Source organism: Camarhynchus parvulus, chromosome 2 (genome assembly GCF_901933205.1).
Source record: "Camarhynchus parvulus chromosome 2, STF_HiC, whole genome shotgun sequence".
In the NCBI taxonomy this organism is placed as follows: Eukaryota; Metazoa; Chordata; class Aves; order Passeriformes; family Thraupidae; genus Camarhynchus; species Camarhynchus parvulus.
The window spans coordinates 56283900-56306115 of NC_044572.1; the positions used below are offsets into that span (position 1 = coordinate 56283900).

General features: G+C 39.3%; 1 protein-coding gene across 1 annotated transcript in view; it reads left to right on the forward strand.

Moving 5' to 3' along the window:
* Nucleotides 1-2328: 2328 nt before the first annotated feature.
* Nucleotides 2329-22216, forward strand: part of NFX1 (nuclear transcription factor, X-box binding 1) — a 68378-nt gene continuing 48490 nt past the window's right edge. The window contains exons 1-4 of the mRNA XM_030964249.1: nt 2329-2478; nt 11316-12365; nt 16217-16378; nt 21058-21135. Of these exons, the coding sequence (XP_030820109.1) occupies nt 2454-2478; nt 11316-12365; nt 16217-16378; nt 21058-21135 (1315 nt within the window). The 5' untranslated portion in view covers nt 2329-2453. The remainder of the gene's footprint in view (nt 2479-11315; nt 12366-16216; nt 16379-21057; nt 21136-22216) is intronic.

The window sequence follows — 22216 nt, forward strand, 5'->3', positions numbered from 1 at the left end:
AGGCGTGTCCTGAGCAGTCACTGACCCCACCATGGGCTGGTTTTTAGAAATGACTATAGGTTGATGACTAAATGACTAAATGAAAATAGGATTTTAGTAATGACTATACCATGATGACTGTTCAGAAGTGAATGTGTTGAGATTTGTCGTCCTTGACATGCTGACACAGACCTAGGCTAGGGCTTCTCTTCCTTCTGCTTCCTTGTCTCATCTCCCCCTCTCCCTTGAAAGACAAGGCTGTTTATTGTCGTTCCTGCTGCATATAGGAGAGATGACTGTAAGAGCCCCAAGTACATCTCTTCCATGTCCCTACTCCCAACATCCTGGGTGTTTGTCTGGATGAGCTCACACTAACTTCAAAGTGCCTACCCTTTGTTCTTTCCCTCACTGCTTTAAAACACCTGCTCTATTTCTGCCTAAACTATGTTGCAGGTATGCTTGTACTTAACTTCACTGACTTTTACCCACTGTCTTGACTTCTGTCTTAAGCTGCCCTGTCACTACAGGCTTGCATGGCAACCTGGCCTGTTGCCTGGTGAACCTACGTTGCTCTTCTTGCTCAGGTATTGACTTTGCTGACTCAGCTCCCAGCTCTATCTTCTACATGGAGCAGTTTGTCCCAGCTACATCCTGACGGTCATACTGTTCAGATGAAAAGAAGCAGCCACTGAGCAAAGAAATGAGTGAAAAAATGGCAAAAGGATTGGAAGATAAATATTCAAGCATGACAAAGTAGAAACAAAATACATATTTTAAGAGAGGGTGTACGATACAGTGGGGAGAACCTTTCCACTATCCCTGAAGTGAAAAGAAGAAATTATGAGAAAAAGATAAAAAGGCTATTTTGGCTAAACTAAAGAAGAAAATAAAAGCAGATGCCTGTAGAGAAATGCTGGGCAGTTAGGTTAGACTATCAGGAACGGCCGGAATTGACTTAATGCAAATTTAAGACAGGAAAGGGGAAAAAAAAGCAGAACTGTTTAGATAAAAAGGGAAAATGGGGAACAAAGGAAAACCTGTACAGACCTAACCATTAGCAATTGTGCAGCAGAACATACAGGAAAATTTCATTAGTGCTTTCCAGGCAGTGACTGGTTTCTTGGTGACAACAACCAAAAAAAAAAAAAAAAAAAAAGAATGTGCGGTATTCATGAAAAGCAGTGTTGAAATAAAGTAGTAGTTCCATGTGAATATTATGGTCACATCTTTAAAGTAGTGACAGAGAAGTCTATGGGAACTAGAGAACTAATGCAAGCCTCTTGACAGCAGCAGAAAAACCACATACCATTTCTGAAAGGATGTTCCCGACACATACCTTTCTTTGCAGCCTTAGATGATCACGATATTTAGATACAGCAAAGCACTTCATATACATTCAAAATACATGGGAATCATGTAGCATCTTCATAAGGCCATTGCCATACTGGTTTGCAAGCTTCCTTTGCAGCAATGGCATGAGTCTGGGGGGCATTTCAGGGGCTAGTGTTTCTGCAATAACCCACAAGTTCTTTAAGGTCTTTGAGGCCATTAACTTTGCCCACAATGAACAGTAGCACTATGCAGCTAGTGGAACTTTTAAATGGAGAATTTCACTAGGAGGGTGGGGTGTGGAGGTTAAAATGCCGACAGGCTGTGTGAGGCAGTTGTGCAGAGGTGTCATTCTTTGGAGTTGCTGATGTTACAGAACTATGAATTTTCTGTGCAGTCTCTAAAATTCAGCAGCTCTGTAAGGCCTCTGAGCTGTTCAGTAGATGTACTGTTACCATGGCACTGCAAACCTCTGCAAGAAGGTGTGAATCACAAAATGGTTAAACACTGGTGCTGAAACCCGCAGTATGACGAATCATGCAGTTCTATGGAGTGTTTGTAGCTGGAACCTAAGATTTGTCTGCAGCATCAGCTGTAGTATGGGAATCCTTGTGTGGACTTTTTTTTATGTCTCTGCTACCTCCTTCAAGATAGCCTGATAACATATCCCTGCTTTCTATCCTGTGCCTAGAGAAAGAACTTTTACACATGGAGACAGAGGGCCGAGCCGTCCTGTACCCACCCTCCTGCTCTTGGCCGCTCAGCCGGGCTCTGACATGTTGGAGACAAGCCGATTGCCCACCAAAAGGTCCATTAATTGCCAGAGCTAGTGTTTCTTTCTCGCTATTTATCTTCCTTTTTTTCTCCTTTGCAGTATCAAACAAGGTTTCGGATTCCTAGCCCTTTCCGGGTACTGGAAAAGCAGCACAACAGCAGACACAACGCTACGTAACCCAACACCCGCCTTGCGCGCGGCTCGGCCCGCCCCCGGCTCCGCCCCTCCCGCCTCGTGCTTCGTTCTGCTCTCTCTCGCCACTGCGGTGCAAGCTGCGTGCTCAGATAAGGCTCAATCGGGGGCGCATGCGGAAGCTGTGCGCGTGCGCGGCAGCTGGGACGCCGGACCGCGGAGTGGGGCTGGTGCTGGCATGGCGGAGGCGCGGCCCGGCTCAGGTGAGCGTAGCTGGCACTCTGGAGCAGGGGGACTGAGGAGAGGGACTGCAGGATTGGGTGGGCGCAGTGAAGGGGAGGAGCAGTCATCACTCCCCAGCGATACTAGCGGGTAGAAAGTCGCGCCGAAGCGGTCGCCATCGAACGCTGGCTTGTCGAAGGGTGCGGGCTGCGGCACTACCTGTTGCGGCTGGCCCACCACTGCCCGGCGCGATTTAGCGGTGCTTGTCGCGCCCAAAATGGCCGGGCTTGCCTGTGCCGCAGGGCCCGGTATGAAGAACTTTGCCCGAGGAGGAACGTGCTTGCTCCTAGTATGGGACAAACGAATGTAACGTCTTTGGTAACGCCAGAGAAAATACATAAATAAGAGCTTGGTTACTGGAAAATCTGTCTGCTCTCTGCCCACCCAGGTTTCAGGCTGTCCGCATAGAGCAGTGACAATGACAACGTCTCAGGCCCACGAGTTGCTTTAAAGCCGCGTCTTTTTGAGGGGTCTCAGAGGGATCTGTGAGTAGAAGTCTTAGACATGCAGGAGATTAGTGGTTAGAGCAGGTGCTACCTGTTCTGAGGAATCTAGGCAGGGGCTCACGGATGGAGAGCGTCTTAAGGACACGGCCTGGACCGGGACTGGGTGCAACATGCAAGAAAACAGTTTTTCCTTTGTTTTACTGTGCTTACTTGTATGATGCAGGTTCAGATTAGTTTTATTGGTTATGATTGCTGAGGAGTGGGGAGGAAACCTTACAAGATCGATATTTCAGCCTTGCATTTAATTATTTGTCCTGTATTTCGAATACTTAACAATACAAGAACTCTTACGTAATTTTGTCACGAGTATGTGTCTAGAAACAACACTGTTGCTGAGAGTAATCAATGACATATAGTTTTTTCATCATGTTGCTTAATTTTACTGTAGTCCAGTAGACCTTATCCGGTAATCAATGTCACATTGAGGTCAATTGATGAGCTGACTAATTTCAGTGTTCATAGCTGTTGGATTTCTGTCAAGGGAAATCCTGGACTTTTGTATTTTGGGTTAAAAAGAAAGTATCATTCTCTATTTTTGCAGCATCCTGGTGTTAATTCAGATGAATATTATCTACAGCCATTGTCCTTAATAGCATCCCCTGTTCTTGGCAGTCTGGCTATCATGATGGAGAAGTTACATGAGTTCAATTTTTGGTGTTATGAGAATGGGTCCACTGCCCTTGTTGGAAGTGAAATGGGCTGGGACATGGTACAGAGAGCAAAGACATAGCTTCAGTAAAGCTGATGCAGTCAAATTTCTTCTTGTCTGTGTTTCATTCTGTCAGGCTGTGGGTCAACTGTGACTGTGAAATCTTTTTGTATAGTATATATGTATTGGAATAGAGAGTCTTAGGTGTACTGGGCTAAAAATTGCTTTACTGTAAAGCAGTAGATTAGTCTGCACGGGACACTATTTCTACACTTGCCTTATAATAAGGTATAATAAAATAACACAGATATTGTTACTTGGGATTAAGTTCTGGAGTTGGGTCATTTTTTGTGCTCACAAGAAAAATCTCATAGGTAAGTTTTGAGTTGTACATGTGCAGTATTAGAATGGAAACTGGCTTTTGCACTACAGGTTCATGGATGGAGCAAGTGTCTGATTTTGAAAGCTTAAAATTGAAAGATGTTTCTGCTCTCAGAGTAGAACAGGGGTTTGAAGAGTGACAGTTTTGGGCCACTACAGATGTGTTGCTCATCGAGGATATTTTGTCAATAGTGAAGAATTATTGAGACCCAGGAAATTATTATAAGACAAAGAAGGAAAATATAAGCAGCAAAGCAATTGTATAATAATTGTTCACACTGATGCATCTTTCTAGTTTCAGTCCCTGTGCACATGGAAGGGACAAATGTATTCTCTTTAATAGCTGTTAATGGATTTTTTCCCATCAGTTGCTGTAATTGCTGTTTAATGTAGTTTTGTTTTTTTGCCATCACAACGACAGCTGGGTGTTATACATGTTACAATGCATCATTAAGCTGAAGATAACCAGGGAATTGCTATAAAACATTGGTCGCTGTAAGGGAGAAGAAGAAAGTGAAAACTTAAAATGTATTTATTTTCCATATGCAAAATCTATTCTGTAGTAGGTCCTTTTGTTTGGATGATGAAACTACTTATGACAAAATCCTACTTTCAGATTTTCTCGCATGTCATCTTGAAACGGGCTGGCTAAAACTTTAAAGGTCCATTTAAAGTGTGGATGCGCTGAATTGGACATGAAATGGCAATGTCAAAAAAGACAATAACATCACACTGTACCAGTATACACAGGTGACTGGCTAGCTGGAAAATAGCTTTTCAGAAAAGGTGAGATGAGGCCACCCCTTGAGCACTGTGTCCAACTCTGGGCTCCGTGTGTGCAAGGAGAGCGTGTGCATACTGGACTGAGTCCAGCAAAGGACTGTGAAGACCATTAAGGAATTGGAGCATCATTTACATGAAGAGAGATAGAGAGAGCTGGATATGTTTAGTCATAAGAAATCTCAGATATTAGTGCTATGTACAAATACTGAAAGTGTGGGAATAAAGAATATGGAACCAGACTCTTCTTAGTGGTATTAAATTAAAGGACAAGAGGCCACAGGTATAAAACATACAAAATTCCAGTTGGACACAAGGAAAAGCCTTCTTACTGTGGGAATAACACTGGAACAGGTTGCTGAGAAGAGGTCATGGCCTCTCAGTCCTTGGAGATACTCAAGATCCAGCTGGTCACAGTTATGGGCAAGTGACCCTTTTTGAGTAGGATTTTTGAATTAGATGATCTACAGAAGTCTCAAAATGAGCCATTCTGTAATTCTATGGGTAGGCTGGTTTTGCATGTTATTCTCTAGTAATTTCTGGAAAGCGTTGTAGTAGGGGAGCATATCTTTTATGACATGAGCTAATACAGTTGAAGTAAACAATGAGTTTTGGGCATGCAGATTGTTTTGCCTGGAAATTGGTTGCACTACTTGAGTCAATAAGCCTGAAACAATGGAACTCCTGTTTAGGAAGAAATTCAACATTTTGTAAATCTATGTCATCTTGAAAATAATAAGTTGCTGTAGGTGAATGTATAAAGTGATCAGAGAAGACAGAAAATATAAACTTGGTAGTCTGGTTTAAAGCTCCCAGTGCCATGGGGAAAGCCTCAGATTTCCATAATGGACCATTCAGTTTTTGTTTGTTTGTGGGTTTTAAATTTTTTTGGGGGGGGTTGTTGTTCTGTTTAATACAGGCATTTTAAGAGCTGCAGGGAGTGTCTTCTGTGTAACTTGCACTTCATGTGCAGATGACTGAATCATCTCGTCTGGATATATGTAATGCTGACGTGAATAGATTGTCGTGTGCACATTCTACTGTCATCTATCTTTAGGTGAAAGAATAGGTTATTTGAATTGCTTTAAAAATGAAGGCATCCATCCTGAAAAATCAGCTTTGTCTTATAGATGAGAGATAGTATATAAGTAGAACATCTATTAATAGAATATTCTGAGTGGAAAGGGACTCACAAGAGTCATTGAGTTAAATGCTTGATATCCCACAGGGCAACCTAAAAATTAAATAAGATATCTAAACACATTATTAAAACAGTTCTTGAATAGTGAAAAGCTTGGGGTCATGATCACTTTCCTATAAAGCTTTTTCCAGTACTTGACCACCCTTTAATTGAAGTTTTACCTGATACTGTCCAATCTGACTTCTCTGTGGCTGAGCTTTAAGCTTTCCTTTGCTCCCTATCACTGGGCACTGGGGAGAAGAAATCAGCAACTGCCTCTCCACTTCCTCTCATAAGAAAACTGTAGGCAGCAATAAGGTGACCCCTCAGTCTCCTCCAAGCTCAACAAAGCTAGTACTTTCAGCTGCTCATGTAATTTAGTCCTTTTACCATCTCTGTTGTCCTCCTTTGGACACTTAATATTTTTATACTTTTTTGCATTGTGGAGCCAAACACACAGTACTAAAGAAACTGTTTTTGCACACACTGCAAGACACTATTTTTGGCTGAATTTATGGGTATCTCATTAAAAGCAGTCATTTAAAAGATGTCTGAAGTCCATTTAGAAAGAATGGTAATAATCAGTATTGTTTGTTTCATTCCAGTTTTATACTGATAGGAAACTTCAGCAGGAAATCAGTTCTTCCTGTCTAGGAAGTAAAGCTGAATTAATTTAAGAAGAAAGAAGTACAAAGTCTGATGCCTAAAGGGCTGTTCTGTGGACTGTTACATTTTTTTCTGATTAACTTTGTCAATATATTTTTTCTCATTTATACTTGTTTTTAATTATCAACTTCATATTAGTTAAAGTACATTATGTAATGGTTCTTTAAAATCTAATTGAATACAGCTTCCTGAAACTGTGAAACTGTTCTAAAATATGTCACTTAGACATAATGTCTTTAAGTGGCACCTTCAAATGTCATCCTTAATGTATTCATAAAAGAGTACCTAAGCTATTGGCGGTACTGTTCCCAAGTATAGGCTCTGTTTTTGAAGATGAGCTTGTACTTATTGAAATGAGTACTTACTAATTTGCTTAATATTTTTTAATGTGTCCTTATCAAATTATTTTTCTGAAAGATGGTTCACAAGGACTACCTCTTCGCCAGAGCATTCTGGCTCTGTCGACAGTTAATGCTGAAGGGGTTTAATGCTGTGGTAGAACAGGCATGAAACCTTATTGCTTTCATATGCTTCATTCTTATTCAAACCAAAGTTCCTAGGGATGTTAAAATCATAGAATTATAGATTGGCTTGGGCTAGAAGGGATCCTAAAAGTCATCTAGTTTCAACCTCCCTGTGATGGGCAGGGACATCTTCCACTAGACCTGCTTATTCAGAGCCCCATTCAGCGTGGCCTTAAACACTTCCAGTGATGGTACTGCTGCTTTGGGCAACCTGTTCCAGTGTCTTACCACTGTCAAAGTAAAGATTTTCTTCTTTGTATCTAACCTAAATCTCTCATTTTCCAGCTTGAAGCCAGACCTCCTTGTCCTGTCCTTACATGCCCTTGTAAAAAGTCTCTGCCCATTTTTCTTGTGGGCTCCCTTCAGGTACTGGAAAGTCGCAGTTAGGTCACCTTGGAGCCTCTTCTCTAGGTTGAACAAATCCAATTCTCTTATCCTTTCCTCACAGGGGATATGCTCCATCCTTCCAGCCATCTTGGTGGCCTCCTCCACACTTGCTTCAGTTCAACAAGTTGATGTGACCTTCATGTGCTGAGGGACCCCATAGCTGGATGCAGCACTCCAGGTGTTGCATTGAAATTGAAATTGAGTAGAGGAGATGTATCAAGAAGCAGAGTAGAGGGAATGAATCAGCTCATTTGACCTGCTGGCCCCACTTCTTCTGATGTGGCCCAGGTTGCAGTTGGTCTTCTGGGCTGTGAGCACATGTTGTCAGGTCATGTCTGCCTCTCATTCACTAAGTCTTCTCAGCGGGTCTGTTCTTGATCTGTTCATCCCCCAGCCTTTATTGATACTTGGGGTTGCCCTGACCCAGGTGCAGCACTTTGCCCTTGGTCTTAACTTCATAAGATTCCTGTGGCCCACTTTTTGAGCTTGACCAGGTCCTTCAGGATGGCATTCCATTCTCAAGCTGTGTCAATTGCGCCACTCAGCTTGATGGCATCTGCAAATTTGCTGAAGGTACTATGTATCTCTTTGACTATATAATTAATGAAGGTATTAAACAACAGTGGTTGCAATGCAGACCCCTGAGGGACATCACTTGTCACTGATGTCCATCAGGACTCTGAGCTGTTGACCACTACTCTCTGGATGTTACTTTCCAGACAATTTTTTATTTGCATAATAGTACACCCATCTCTCTGATTGAGAGAGTAGGATGTTAGGAGAGACCATATCAAAGTCTTTACGTAAGTCCAGATAAATAATACCTGCAGCCCTTCCCTTGTCCACTTATGCAGTCACTCCATCATAGAAAGCCACTATGTTGGTCTGGTGGGACTTGTCCTTGGTGAAGCTCTGCTGGCTGTCCCAAATCACCTCCCTGTCCTCTATGTGCCTTAGTGTAACTCCTACGAGGATCTGTTCCATGATGTTCTCAGGCACAGAGGTGAGACAATATAGAAGTTTTTTCTAAAGTTATTATGATATTCTGTGTTTATTTTATAGAAATACAGGCTGGACTTTAGCTTTGGGGCATCCCTTTTACTATGAATTTTTGTGTATGTATATGTAAGCATATCAGAGACAATTTCAGCCAGTGTTAGCTACTTATTATTACACTTGTACATTTATTTTGCAGTTTCTTGTCTTGGCAGACAGAAATTAGTTTTAGTAGAATTTACCACTCTGGAATTTTCTTCATTATATAGAAGCTGAGAGCAAGAATGGGAATCTTATTGATGTAAAAAGTTCTAATGAATTATTAATATTTTGGAGGTGCTTTTAAGTATATGAATCCCAGTTTCTATTTTTTTTCTGCAGACTTTTTTTTTCTGCAAACCTGTTTTTGTTAAACCATAGCTATCTGTCAGACTTTAAATTTTAGAGTATACAAAAGCAAGTTTAAAACAGCTAATAAAATGGGCTGTTTCAAATAAGGTTTGCATGTAATTGTCGGATTGCATTCTGTTTTCAGATCAAAATGTGTAAAATGTAAGTAGTCTGTACTGAATCACTGCCGTTAACATTATAGTGCATAATTTTACAATTGTACTGCTCTTTATTAGTGATAGGAAAGAAACTGACTTAACACTGGGAAAACTGGAAGTAAGTGTAGCTGTAGAAAATACAGTGGACAGCTTTACATTTGCAATTCTTTGCACAGGATACATATGCTGAGAAAAATAGAATGTTTCTAGGGAAGATGCTTTCAGTCCAGAATCTTTCATATGTATACCCTAATGTTGGCACCTACTAGGGTCTGCAGTCCTAATGATAGAATAGTTCAACTGGAAGGGACCTACAATGGTCATTGAATCCAGATCTGACCACTTCAGGGCTGACCAAAAGTTGAAGCATATTGAGAGTGTTGTCCAGTTGTCTCTTAGACACTGGCAGACATGAGGTATTAACCACCCTTCTGGAAAGCCTTTTAAGGGTTTTGACCATGCTCTTGGCAAAGACATGTCCCCTCATGTTGAGTCTGAACACCTCCCCACCCCTCCTCCTTATTCCTCGGAGGGGGGGGTCACAGCTTTGAACTATTCCCACATGTGCTGGCACTGGGTACCAGGAAGAAAAGATCAGTACCTGTGTCTCTACTTCTTTTTTGCCTGAGCTAATTTAGATTTTTTGCCAATTCTTAATTCAGTCTTGAGCTGTTTTGAAGACCAGGTTTCTGTCTGATTTTTCCATTTTGTTGTCGCAAAATCAGGTTAGTATTTCAACTTAAAAAAAACCCAAACTATTTGTATTTGCCATTTGTATCTAGTTGATTTATAACATATAATACCGTATAGAGTGGCATATAATAACATATAATATAATATACTATATTAATAACATAGACTATATTGTAATGTAACATTGTAATGATAATATATATGGGTATAGTAAATCTAGATAATATTAAATTATATATATTATATAAATAATATATAATATAGTTTTTGCAAAGACAAAAATCCCCAAAGTAATTTCAACTGCTCTTTAAAAACTAAAGTATGAATTAGGCAATGTGGTTAAAACATCCTGAAATGTAATTTTAGATTTTTAATTTTTATTAAGGTTAAAGCTTCACTTCCACGAAGTTGTATGTTATAGTTTTTCCTCTGGCCGCCAACTTCACATGGCAGCTGTAACCATTCCTAGAGGTTTTGAAAAAACCTTTTTCCATTTGAAAACAAATTTAATTCGTTGGGAAAAAAAAAGCATGTTAGTGCCTTGAAATGTTCTGGTTTATTCTTCTCTCCAAAATGTTAATTTCCACAATCTTAATTGAGAAAAATGGTAGTTCAGGATCCAAGATTGCATTAGCCTTTTGGAGAGTCTTTTGGCCTAAGTCATGGCCTAAGTGTTTGATTATCTCTTTTAATTGCTATGAACCAGGAATAAACTGCGCTCTGTCCTACCACGTGAGGTAACCTACCCAACCAGTACAAAAAGATCCATGAGATCTCCATGAGATTTTATTAACTACTTTTTTTTACATTACTGTGTAAAATTTAACTGATCTGCCACAGCTAATTATACTATCCCTGATATTCACCTAATAATTTCTGTTGCAGGCAGACACTACTGGCGCAATGTTACAGGAAATTGAGTAACATAGGATTTATCTTTCTTTTATCTAGAGGCATGGAAATTACAGAAGACCTCTGAAGTAGAAGCATGGTTTATGTTGATGGCCTCAGAAAATAGTTTTGCACAGCTGTCCTGTGCCGTTTAATATGTCTGTCTCTAGAACAGTATAATCAGAGTTGATGCAAGTATTTACTACTGCTACTTTTAATTTATTTTCAAAATTTCTATAATAGTCAAATCTCAGATGTAGACATTGTATTTAAAGGACCCCTTTTTTCAGGTTCTTGTACTTATGTAAACATGCTTGGAAATACTTTAGATGTTAAACACTGATTGTCAGACTTGCATGTCTTGTGCTTCTTCAAAACTTTTTTTCACCTTTTATTTTTATGTTCTTAATTCTGGGTCATCACAGTCCTGTAAAGGTGACAAGAAGGCTTCTACAAAGTACTGTATGATTCAGTTCGAGTTTCTGGACACTTGTTTCCAGTTGTTCTGTCAAGTGTGGGATTGATGGAGCTTCTGGACCTTTGCATGTATGGTAATTTGGTTGAAAAGAAGTATATACTGTTTAAGTTTTATGAATTTGTATTTATTTATGTTTTAGGTACATTGAATTTCAGCCCTGGTGCTGCTGCTTCCGTTTCTGGAGAAGGACAACCAACAGATATAAACTGGGTAAATAAAGATAGGAAAGACTCTAACAGTAATCAGAATAGAAGTAAGATACCAATTCCTAGTCTGTATTCTGAAAGAGGTACAGATCATGAAAGCTCTTCCACAAAGCATCATGGCTTTTGTAATCTGGAAAGTCAGTATGGGAATTCTGAAGACTTCCACCAATATTTTGGTACTAGTAAAAGTTTGAAGAATCGCAGCTTGCAAAGCCAGAGATTGCATAGATTAAGAAATGATAGCACATGTGCTAGAAATAAGACAAGGCAAAGTACTAGTGATACGGCTGCAGGTCCAGGCATTTCAGATGCTGCGCTAGTACCTGGTAGAAGAGCACCTCCTAGAGGATACAGTGATTTTCTCTCCTCAGAGAGTGACAGGGAAGTACTTAATGCAGATAGCAGAGGGGCAAAGCCGAAGAAAACACATCTGATACATGTATCTGGGAGAGGTTTTAGGGAAAAGGGAAAGCAGATACATGACCGTGAAAAGCGGATGAGCTCTAAACAGAAAGTAGAGCTGTTTGAAAATTTTCCATCTTTGGATTTGACGCAGTCTGACTCTTCAGAATCGTCCATTGGAAAGGCATTCTGTGATGCACCTTTTGGAAGTGGGGATGAGCAAAAAGGCTACAATAATGTAAACAAAAGATATCCCCGGAAGCCTGTGTGGAATAAACCCCCAGTAGAAAAGGAGTGTCAGAAAAGACATGATTCTCACCGTATTAAAAATTCAAAAGTAGGTAAGAAGTCTTCTGTTGCATATACTCCAAAAGATAAAAATGAAAGGAAGAAAGAACTCCTTGCTCACAAAAATGATGAAAACTTGACCAGTGAAATCAGACATCAGTTGTCTGAGTCTCTCAGGTTCAGTGGAAGAAATTTCTTGCTAAAAGGGGATCAAGTACCTTCACTTCATTTCAGCTGGACCCAGTACTGGAAGAAGCAAAGTGATGTACCAAAAAACAAAGAAACTCATACAGGTAAGTTTTTGAGACTGTCTTGGACTCCCATATGAAAGATATGATCTTGAATAATTTAAGCAGTCTTTGCTTCAGCTCCTGCCTTGAGTAGCTGAAGAAGCTTATTATTTCACATTAAATTGGTTTTGGGATCAGAGGGTAGAAGTAAATGTAGGTGCATGGTATTTCAGTAGGAACATACTCGTAAGTTTACCTAGAGAAGGACAGATTTTGTTTAAAGTTTTTTCTGTTTTTGCTACACCAAACTGCAAACAATGACCTAGTCAGGTACCGTTTTAAAATGTGTATGCTGTGGGAGTAAAATTCTGAGCATTCTAAATAATGAGACTTGAGAAGGATAATGCTGAAACTGACTTTTGCAGAATAGGTCTTTTCATGTAGGAGTAGGACAATGCCAGACAGAGAAATGGTATTCTAGTCATAACTGAATTTTATGTGTTTTTTTCCTGCACCTTTGATGCCTTAAAGAACCTATAAATGAAACAACACACACTTCTGAGATAATATATAGGAGGTAATATTAAAGCTGGTCGTTATTGGAGGCCTTCATGTGCAAATATGGAAAACGTCCACAAACCTCCCCCCTCCGTGTGCATAGGATTTTATAAGTTTAGTAAATTAACATAATTAACAAAAATCACCAATTAAGAGCATAAGTGGTGATGCTGTTCTCCCCACAGTTCAAGACTGGGCCTTGTTGATGAAAATGTGTCTCAAAGAGCTGTTTTTCAAGCTTGGTTTCTAAGGAGAACCAAGGTAGCACAGGGGTCTTGGAATGTGTTTTGCCTTTCAGGGCAGGGGAAAGCACTGGGGAAAACTAGCTGAGTGCAGTAGTAGGCTACACAGCACCAAATATGTGTGTGAAAAATACAGGAAATAGAAGAAAAAAGATGAAAATGTTAGGCATCACCTCAAAAGGTAATTAGAAATAGAGGCAATATCTGGATCCTATTTTTGGAAGTTTGAGAATAGAAACATGTGCTGTTGACAGTGTAAACCAGACCCACAGTTTTTGGCTGAGTGAAATTTATGCTGACTCATACCATTAGTGACTGAAAACATTAAATGGAAATCAGCTCAATCTCTTCAGGGCTATGATACTGGTTTCTGTTTCAACAACAACTTAGGTAGCTTATTCTTACTGTTTTGCATAAGCTTAAGCACTAAGTGTTAAGAGGCTTAAATGTTCAGATGCAATGAGGAGAAACACCAAGAATTATATTTATTTGGTATTTTACAAAGCATCTCAACCTTACCTTCTGTTGCACAGAATGATAGAGATGGGTAGACTAGTTCCAATTATCTTAACTGATGTCAAATCTATTGAAGACTTTACTTCTCAGCATCTCCTATTTCACAATTGAGAAAATAATAGTATAATCAGGAAGCATAAGAAATCTAGTTGGAAGCTTTCTTCTCTTAGCAGGATCAAGATCTTGATCCTCTGTAACCTAAGTAAATTAACTGTCATGCTCCTGGGTTCTATTTGAATCATAAAATCGAAGGTACCTCAGTCTTTCCCCCATCATTATTATTAAATGAAAAACATCACATGCAATAAGCAGAAAGATAAGTGGTAGTCTTTCCCAGGCAACTTAAGGAGCTTCCCCCTCCAAAATAGTTATTTGCATGCTTTATTTGGGAGTTCTTTTGGAAACGCTATCTGCCACTGTTTTGAGGGAACTAGGATTGTGGATTTTTAACTATTTCTGGGACAGCTACAGTTTCTGAGTATGATATAGCTTTAGTCTTCTGGAGAAAAGAGGTATGTTTTACATGAGAATATTCCTTTATGGCAGATAAGAATTTTGGGTTAGCAAGTAGAAATTACTGTTAGTCCTAAATGTTGTGGTGCTTGATGCAGGAGGGCTAGAAAACAAATTTGAAACTCATGTTGAGGAGGACACACACTGTTAACACTTGCAAGCCGTGGGCTTGCTTGGAATCAGATGTTGTACAAGCAGATTTTGAATTGACAGTAATCTTTTTCTGTCCTTTATTTATATTTATTATATTATCCTTTATTTTCCTTTCTTATTTCCTTCATTATGAATTTGAACTTCCCTTGTTGTTGTGATCTGATCTAATCACAGAAGAGCAAAGAGAACTCTGTGAATAAAGCCAAATGTACTTGAGTTCGAATGTTCGCAGAAATGAGATTAAAACACAAGGTTAGATGTTAATACCAAAAAATTATATATTTTATTTAATAGTAAAAGAGACAAAGAGAAAGAAAGAGAAAAGAAAGAAATACGTAGAAAAAGGGGGCTGGGAGGAGAGGGGACAGGGAGAGTGACAGAGACAGATTAAATAGAAACATATCACCCCTTCATGGGTTCCAACAACTCTTGTTGTTCCCCTCCCTCTTGTCTTCTTGGTGATGACAGTCCCCTGCTGAAAAGTACAGTAAGTATAGATCAATCATGGGCCAGGTGGGAACACCCAGGTGCCTCCCCTAAGGGGGGCAGGTTTGACATTGTTGCCTGCAGGACTGTGGGTCTGTTGCATCATGTTGCATCACGCGCCGTGTTCTCTGGTGCAGGATCTGGGGACCCCTTGGAGTGGGCCATGACATCCCATCTGCTGTCCCTAACATGGATGTCTGGTAGATGTGGCTTTCCCAGGGTGGGGGGCCCTGCAGTTGGGCAAGTCTTTACAGCAGCTGGATGGGTGTTCACTGCCTCTGACTGGGAGAGTATGCCACACATCCAAAAGAACTTCCTCACTTCCTCCTCGGTCAGGGTTTGTGCAAGTCTGGCAGCAGTTAAGCCTGAGGCTATATCCTCTACCCCAAAGCTTCTGGACATCCCTGCCATGGAGGTATGCTCTTCCAGTCTTATCCATCATTTCCCAGATGTGTTATCTCTGTCCCTTAGGCAGTTCAACTCACAGCTGAGGGCCTCAGCCCAGAGACCTCATTTAGAGTGCAGTGGTCTTCCATGCAGTTCTTGTTACACAATTTGCTATAATAGGCAAAAGTCCTTCATAAAAATGTTTAAGCCATAAACCATAACATTTCAGTCTCTGATACTTGTATTGGCACAACCTTAAAATGCTACATTTTTACACCGTTCACTTGTAATTAATATATTTTTAAATCCTGTGGACATTTTTAAGGTGTATTTGGTAGTCTTATCTTAATGGGTGAGAAGTAATCTGACAGAAATGAAGCATTATGTGGTGCCTTTCTTATGGTTGCACATCAGGCTGTGTTGACTTTAATGTGGGATTCTTGCTTTATTTTCAAAGTACTTTTTCACGTTTGTTCATCGGGCTCAAAAGACCCTGTACTTTGACTGTTGTTCCAGTAATTTCACTCCTAAAGCACTCACTTGAAAAAGGGCCTTTTCCCATAATCCAGGTCCTTCACTGTTAATATTTGTTGTGTCATTCCTGGGAATACTTAAGGATAGGAATTAAATGTAATTTTGGCAGAGATTTCTGTATTCAAGAGCATTCATCTTCTTGGTTTAAAGTGTATGCAAAGATGAATTTCCTATATAAAGTGATGAGTAAAATCTCAAACTTCTGCCAATCTTAAAAGTATTAATAACTTCAGAATTAATAAGATCAGAATAATTACTAATTTGTCAAAATGGAATTTGCATTGCCACTTTAATAAGAATCTTATATTCCTTCTTCCTGCTCTGAAGCTAAAAAATGCACAGCAAGTATCAAACTGGAATCTTCCATGAGTAAACGAATGTCTTATCTATAGCCACTGAGCTAAAATAGCCACAGAGCTAAAATAAGTTTCATTATAATTTAAATGAAATTATAATGAATTAAATTTGAGTTTCATTTCTCAGCTAGCTGTTCTTTTATGCACAAGTAATGTATTTGATTTGCAGGGTCATTGATTGAACAGCTGACCACAGAGAAGTATGAGTGCATGGTATGCTGTGAGGTGGTCCGAATAGTAGCCCCAGTGTGGAGCTGTCAGAATTGTTACCATGTATTCCACCTGAATTGCATCAAGAAATGGGCACGATCACCAGCTTCACAAGCTGAAGGTTGGTATTTTCTCAAATATATACTTTATATATATTCTATATTATGTATACATATTGTATATATAATGTATGTGATATATTCTCAAATGTATATAATAGCCAAATTCATGTGTTGCTTATGTAGTGAAAACTTTTAAGAAATATTGTTTAAGATAACAGTGTGACCCACCTCTAAGGCAAGGCAACCAAGTTCATTGTTAAAGGGATCCCTGGGGGTGGATTAAAGCAAAACAACACTAAATAACTGATACAACAACAAATTTTATTAGAACTGCTTTGAAACCTTAAGTGGAAAAAAGACTTAATGGATTCGAGAAGGGATACTGTAGGCATTCTGAAGCGTATGATCATCCTAAGAGAGGAAAACAGGAAAGAGAAAAACAGAGGAAAAGAGAGATCTATCACCACCCATGGCTCTAGTGACATGGCAGGAGATCATGGTCTATGGTCGTGATATGCGGTCCAAGTCCATCGGAGATGGGGGCAAGCATACGTATCAGAAATTGGGGAGGTTTATAACCCTGATTCTTCTAGTACCTCCAGTACCTCCTCCAAGAAGAATTCTAAGTATGCACAGTCTTCTTTCTGGAAGGTTCTGGAAGTCTGGCAGTGTCAAACAGGGGGCTTGAGTGTATGTGCCTGGAAAAATTTTCTGAACAAACGTTCCAGGTTCAGGATTTTGCGCCTGCATGGTAGGGGCTTGTGGTGGAGAGAAATTGGCATTAAAAAACCCCTCTACCATTCCTTTGTAGTATCCATTCCTTACAGCATCTTCTCCTTTAGTTCAAAGTTTCTCCTTTAGTTAAACAAACTTAAACAGCTTGTTTAAGGCAAAATTTGGCCATAAGCGGCAAATGGTTCACTACAAGCGGTAAGCCGTAAACAAGTTTTAAGTCAATTTTTTCCTACTGTTCTGTGTATGCCTTATATAGTCCTCTAACTCAATTCTTTCCAGTGTTCTAGCTAAACCTAATTTCCAGATTTGGATATGTGTGCAGATTTGGATATGAGTGCATCAGGATGCAAAACTCTGGCTGTGTTTTTACACATCAAGAAACATCTCATTTCTTAACTGTGCTTTGCTGAGCAGTGAAGCAGAAGATGCACTTCATGCATTAGCTGTCTGCTTTTACTCAACCACTTTTTCGTTTGTTTCTCAGATAAAATACTCCTGAAATTCATCCCTTATGCCATGCAGTGAAAGGGAATTCAGAGAAAACAGAAAGCTTCAGCCTTTGTCATCAGCTTAAACTATTTCAGATTCCTTGTATTTTACCACTTTTTGAAACTCTTAAACCAGTATGTTATGCCCTTTGAATCCTTTATTGTAAGCTAAGGCTGAGTTGCAGCCACTGCTCAGTTCAATTGAGTGGTGTAGACACACTTTGAAGATGGTAATCCTGAAGTAGCCTTCATTTTTTTCTGTACCCTGCTTGCTCGCATTTGCCATTCTTTGTATCATTTTGTATCTCTGGGCAGACTGAGGAAATACAGTGTCACCTAGTTCCAAATTTTTGACAGAAGTTCTTGCAAACTGTAAATCTCCTGCAGAAAGGATTGGTTGCAAAGTTCTTTTTGCAGAAGATGCATAGTCAGACTTCTGGGAAGAGCTGGTTGTGGGCCCCAGTTCTCACTTGGTGAGTTTATTTCAAAGGTGCTTGAGGTACTACTTTACTGTCTTGGTTTGAAAAGACAGGTGTTTTCTAAGGAAGGCAGGAGCCTCTCTTGAAGAGGAAAATGCAGACCCCCTCCCTCCGAATTATTCTAATTTTGAAATCAAGAGGCTGTCAGGCAAAGATACGGGAGTAGGAATAACAATTATTAGGACAGATTTTTTTAAAAAATCCAGTAATACAAAACAACACTGACAGAGTCAGAACACAACCTGACATCCTGTTGGTCAAGGTGTTGGTAGCAGTCCAATTAAATGGTGGCTTCAGTCCTCCTGGAGTGACAAATGTGGTTCTGTTGAAGCAGTGATCCTGTAGAAGAGTGTAGTTTTCCTCTGAAGGTCCAGTGGTGGTGTAGATGGGCCTGGTTTTCCTCTGGTAATCCAGTGGGAAAAGGGTGCCTGTGATGTTCCAAATTTCAGATTACATCCAGGTAGGAATGCTTGTCTCCTCCCCCTGGGCAGAGCATCTCACAATGGGATGATGTAATTTTGTCAGTCATGCAGTGAGACTCAATGGCCCATTAGCAGAAGATATTTTGCGCAGGAAGGATTGGTTGTGGAAGAGATAAAAAACTGCCCCACCTGGTTTTAAGTGGTGGCCCAATTAACAGAAGATAACTGCCCCCCCTCTAACAGATGGCAACAGAGTACACACCCCCAGCCACAACTTGCATTTCCAACTGAAGACATTTACCGTGAGGTGGGCACAAGGGAGAAATGTGACAATTCTTAGGAGGTTAAAAGCCAAACTTTATTTGCAAACTTTATAAGCCAAATTGAGAGTGATTGTTGAGTGACTCCCCTTTTTTGGAGTTGATTTATCTCCCTGGAACAGCTTACTCCTTGACAAAAGAGTAGCTGCTTGTTTAAGGGGCCTTTTATCTTTCAAGACAGTCACCTTAGATGCTTGAATCCTGAAAGCTTTTAAAATAGCAAGATTTTGGGCTATTTGCTTTTTCGTATAAGGATTTCTGGACTAAATATGTTACTGCATTCTGCATATGAGAAAACTAGAGCTAATCATTAACTGAAGTTAAAGGTTGTGGCCTCAGTAGAACTGATACCAGAGCTCCAATAAAGACAACAGTATATATATTTTTGACCTGCAGACTTTGCTACCCCATCTTGTTTAGATTTTGTAATCCAGAGTTTATTTGTTTTACCATAGGTTGTTTCAGTATATGTTCTACATTTCAGGCTTTGGATAATGAGGAATTCACTAGAATCCTGGCACTTATTACTGTCTGCTGTAGGAAAAATGGGACACTGTAATCTACCTAACTCCATAATTTGCTGGGTTTTGGAAGGGGAAAAATGTTGTTTTGGTTTTTTAAAATTTTTTTAATTAATTAAAATTAATTTTAATTTTAATTGGTTTTTTAAATTTTAAAAAAATTATTTTTAAATTTTAATCGAAGGACACTATTTCCTTTGATTCTGCAAATGTTATAATGAATTCCAGAAAATCTTACCTAATTTAGCAACCAAAGTTTTCACTGGTATGTTTCACTTCGAGCCTATTTGCTGATGAGTTTTGAATATTCATTTTATGTTTTTGCAGCAATGTGTCTTGGTTTGTAAGGTGTCTGCCAAGGAACGCGGGAACCTCCCTTGGTTGGAGGGACCCGTGGTAGGAGGGTATGACTCTCTTTCCTCGGAGTCATTATAACTTTGAAATTAAGGGGCTTTCAGGCAAAGTACAGGGAAAGGAATAACAGTTCGTGATACTAGTATGTATAACAAAGCAAACAACAACAGCAGCAGAACAAAAAACCAAAAACCCAGTAACAGCCTTCTCTAGGCTGCAGGCACTTTCCCTTTTGGTACAGTTACGGTCCCAGCCGGGGGCGGGGGGAACTGTTGGCTCCCAGCCAGGCAGGGCAGGTGCAATGATTCCCTCGTAGCTGCAGGGGGCGCTGTGGCGCGAGTTCAGCTGCGTTTCCCTCACGTGGTAATGGCGGACAGGCTAGATGGTGAAATAGGCTGCAGCCGGAACCTCGGAGTGGCAGTTGGGATGGCAGAAGCAAGCCCACCCCCTGGGGTGGCAAACAAATGTAACGGAAAACTTAGGGGTTGTTGGACCTGAAGTGCTGGGTTAGAGTGTAACAAAAAAGCCTGAGGCTGCCACAGAAAGCGGTCCGGGCTGGGCAGTGGCAGCAATCCCTTCTGCTTTCGTAACATGAAATTATCACGCATCTTGGTCAGATTTCTTAATAGTGAAGAATAATTATAAAATCACAGGTTTATTAATTTACCAGCACTGAATTGATTCAGTTAAGAGAGACAAAAGTGTTAATCAGTTTTTTTCCTTTTTAATATCTATATATAGTTATAAAAACATATCTCTCTTGTCTGTGACCTCTTTTGTGTTCGGTAGCGCTCTCAGACTCATATTCTTAATGGCACAATATGTACTGAATTGGGGAAAATTAATGTTGCTTTTCTTCCACTTTACTGTTCTTCCTCTACTGCTAATGCACCCTCCTGAAACACAGAAACAAGATAACTACTATTTATTAAAATAACTTGAAGAAGAATGTAAATGAATAAATTAGATTATTCTGGTTTATATAACACTGATTTTATCTGAATGTGGGGCAACACTAAATTTGTCTTCTACAAAACACATAAACTTATGAGAGGATAGTGAAAAGGAAAATACAGGTAGTGATTTGTGTGAGGTACTTATATATTCCAATTTCCTTCTCTTAACACTTTTTTTCCACTCACAGCTTTAGATATGGTGAAGTATAGAAAAATTGGGAGTTTAAAAACGTGCTTGCTTCAGTAAAAGGTTGTAGCCTATTGAAATGAAATATGGCTGCGTTGATGTCAATACTGTATAAAATGTATTCTTATGAATGTGTTTTCTCACCACTTCTGAGTAAGTGGAAAAATTAATTTATTTGCAACTGTGTTAAAAAACAAAGTAGAAGAACTTATTCTAGGCTTGTGGATTAGGTCTTTTATTTACTTCAAGTCCTTTTTTTTGGTTTTTTACCTACAGATGGCAATAGCGGTTGGAGATGTCCGGCTTGTCAGAATGCTTCTGTGCAAGTTCCTAAAACTTACACTTGTTTCTGTGGTGAGTTTCTCACGTGCTTTTTGCAAAGAAAAATAGTTTTGTCATTTTGATTCCTTTTTCTTAATATGAATTTCAGTATTGGTGCTTGTTTGCTTACATGCCTGAAACTGAATTTTTAAAAAATTTTATTGACACTGGAAGGTGGCTGCACAGAGAATCATGCTTGAGAAATTAAAAGAAAATAGTAAGTCCCAAGTGGTAAATATTTTCATATCATTATGTAGAAACAGTGATTTTTATGGAATAATGATAGATTTTGGCTGGTATCTTGTGAGCTTTCCTCCTATAGAAGGAACGGAATAACCTGCATGTTTACGTCTTTGTGGCAAGACCAAAATAATACACAACTCAAGGATACAACTACCTAAACCTTTAAATTGATTTACCAGTTTTGTGATTTATGTTGTTCAGAGACACATGGAGCTTAAATAGGAAAAAAATATTCAGGCTTTTCAGACCTCTGTGTAGATATGTGTTTAATAAAAAAGGTTAATGGCATGAGTACAGCACTCATCAAGCCATAAATATAAAACAAAAAGGAGAAATGTTATTACTTAATTGCATAGATATGAATAAGTGTTGTTTAGAATCAGCACTTCCGTGATCTAGATTGTTTTCACATAGCTTTCTTTTCCTTAAATCAGAGTCACTGGAAGCTTTCACCTCACTTTCTAGAAAACAGAATGTTCTGAATTTGAGACAGAAACTGTGTCAGTAAACTTGTCTAAAGAAGCAAGATTTGCTAAAATGGTTTTATGTTTTTATCTAAATGTGTTAGTGAATCAGTTAGAAACAGTGCAATGCAGTTAAGGCAGAGTTTTTGTACAACAATGTGTGAAACTTTATTAATATAGGGATAATAATTCAGTTTTTAGAGATAATAATGCGGTCAGAATGAATTGACCATGAATGAAAATTAGACCAAATGAAAATTACAGTTTTTAAAACATCTAACAGACAGGACATCTGTCTGTTAAATAGGAAAGAAATTCTCCTTAGCCTAAAGGCGTTTCATGGTTTAGGAGATCTACAGTAAGAACTTTAAATTGTCTGCAGAATTATTACTCCCAGAGCAGCATGT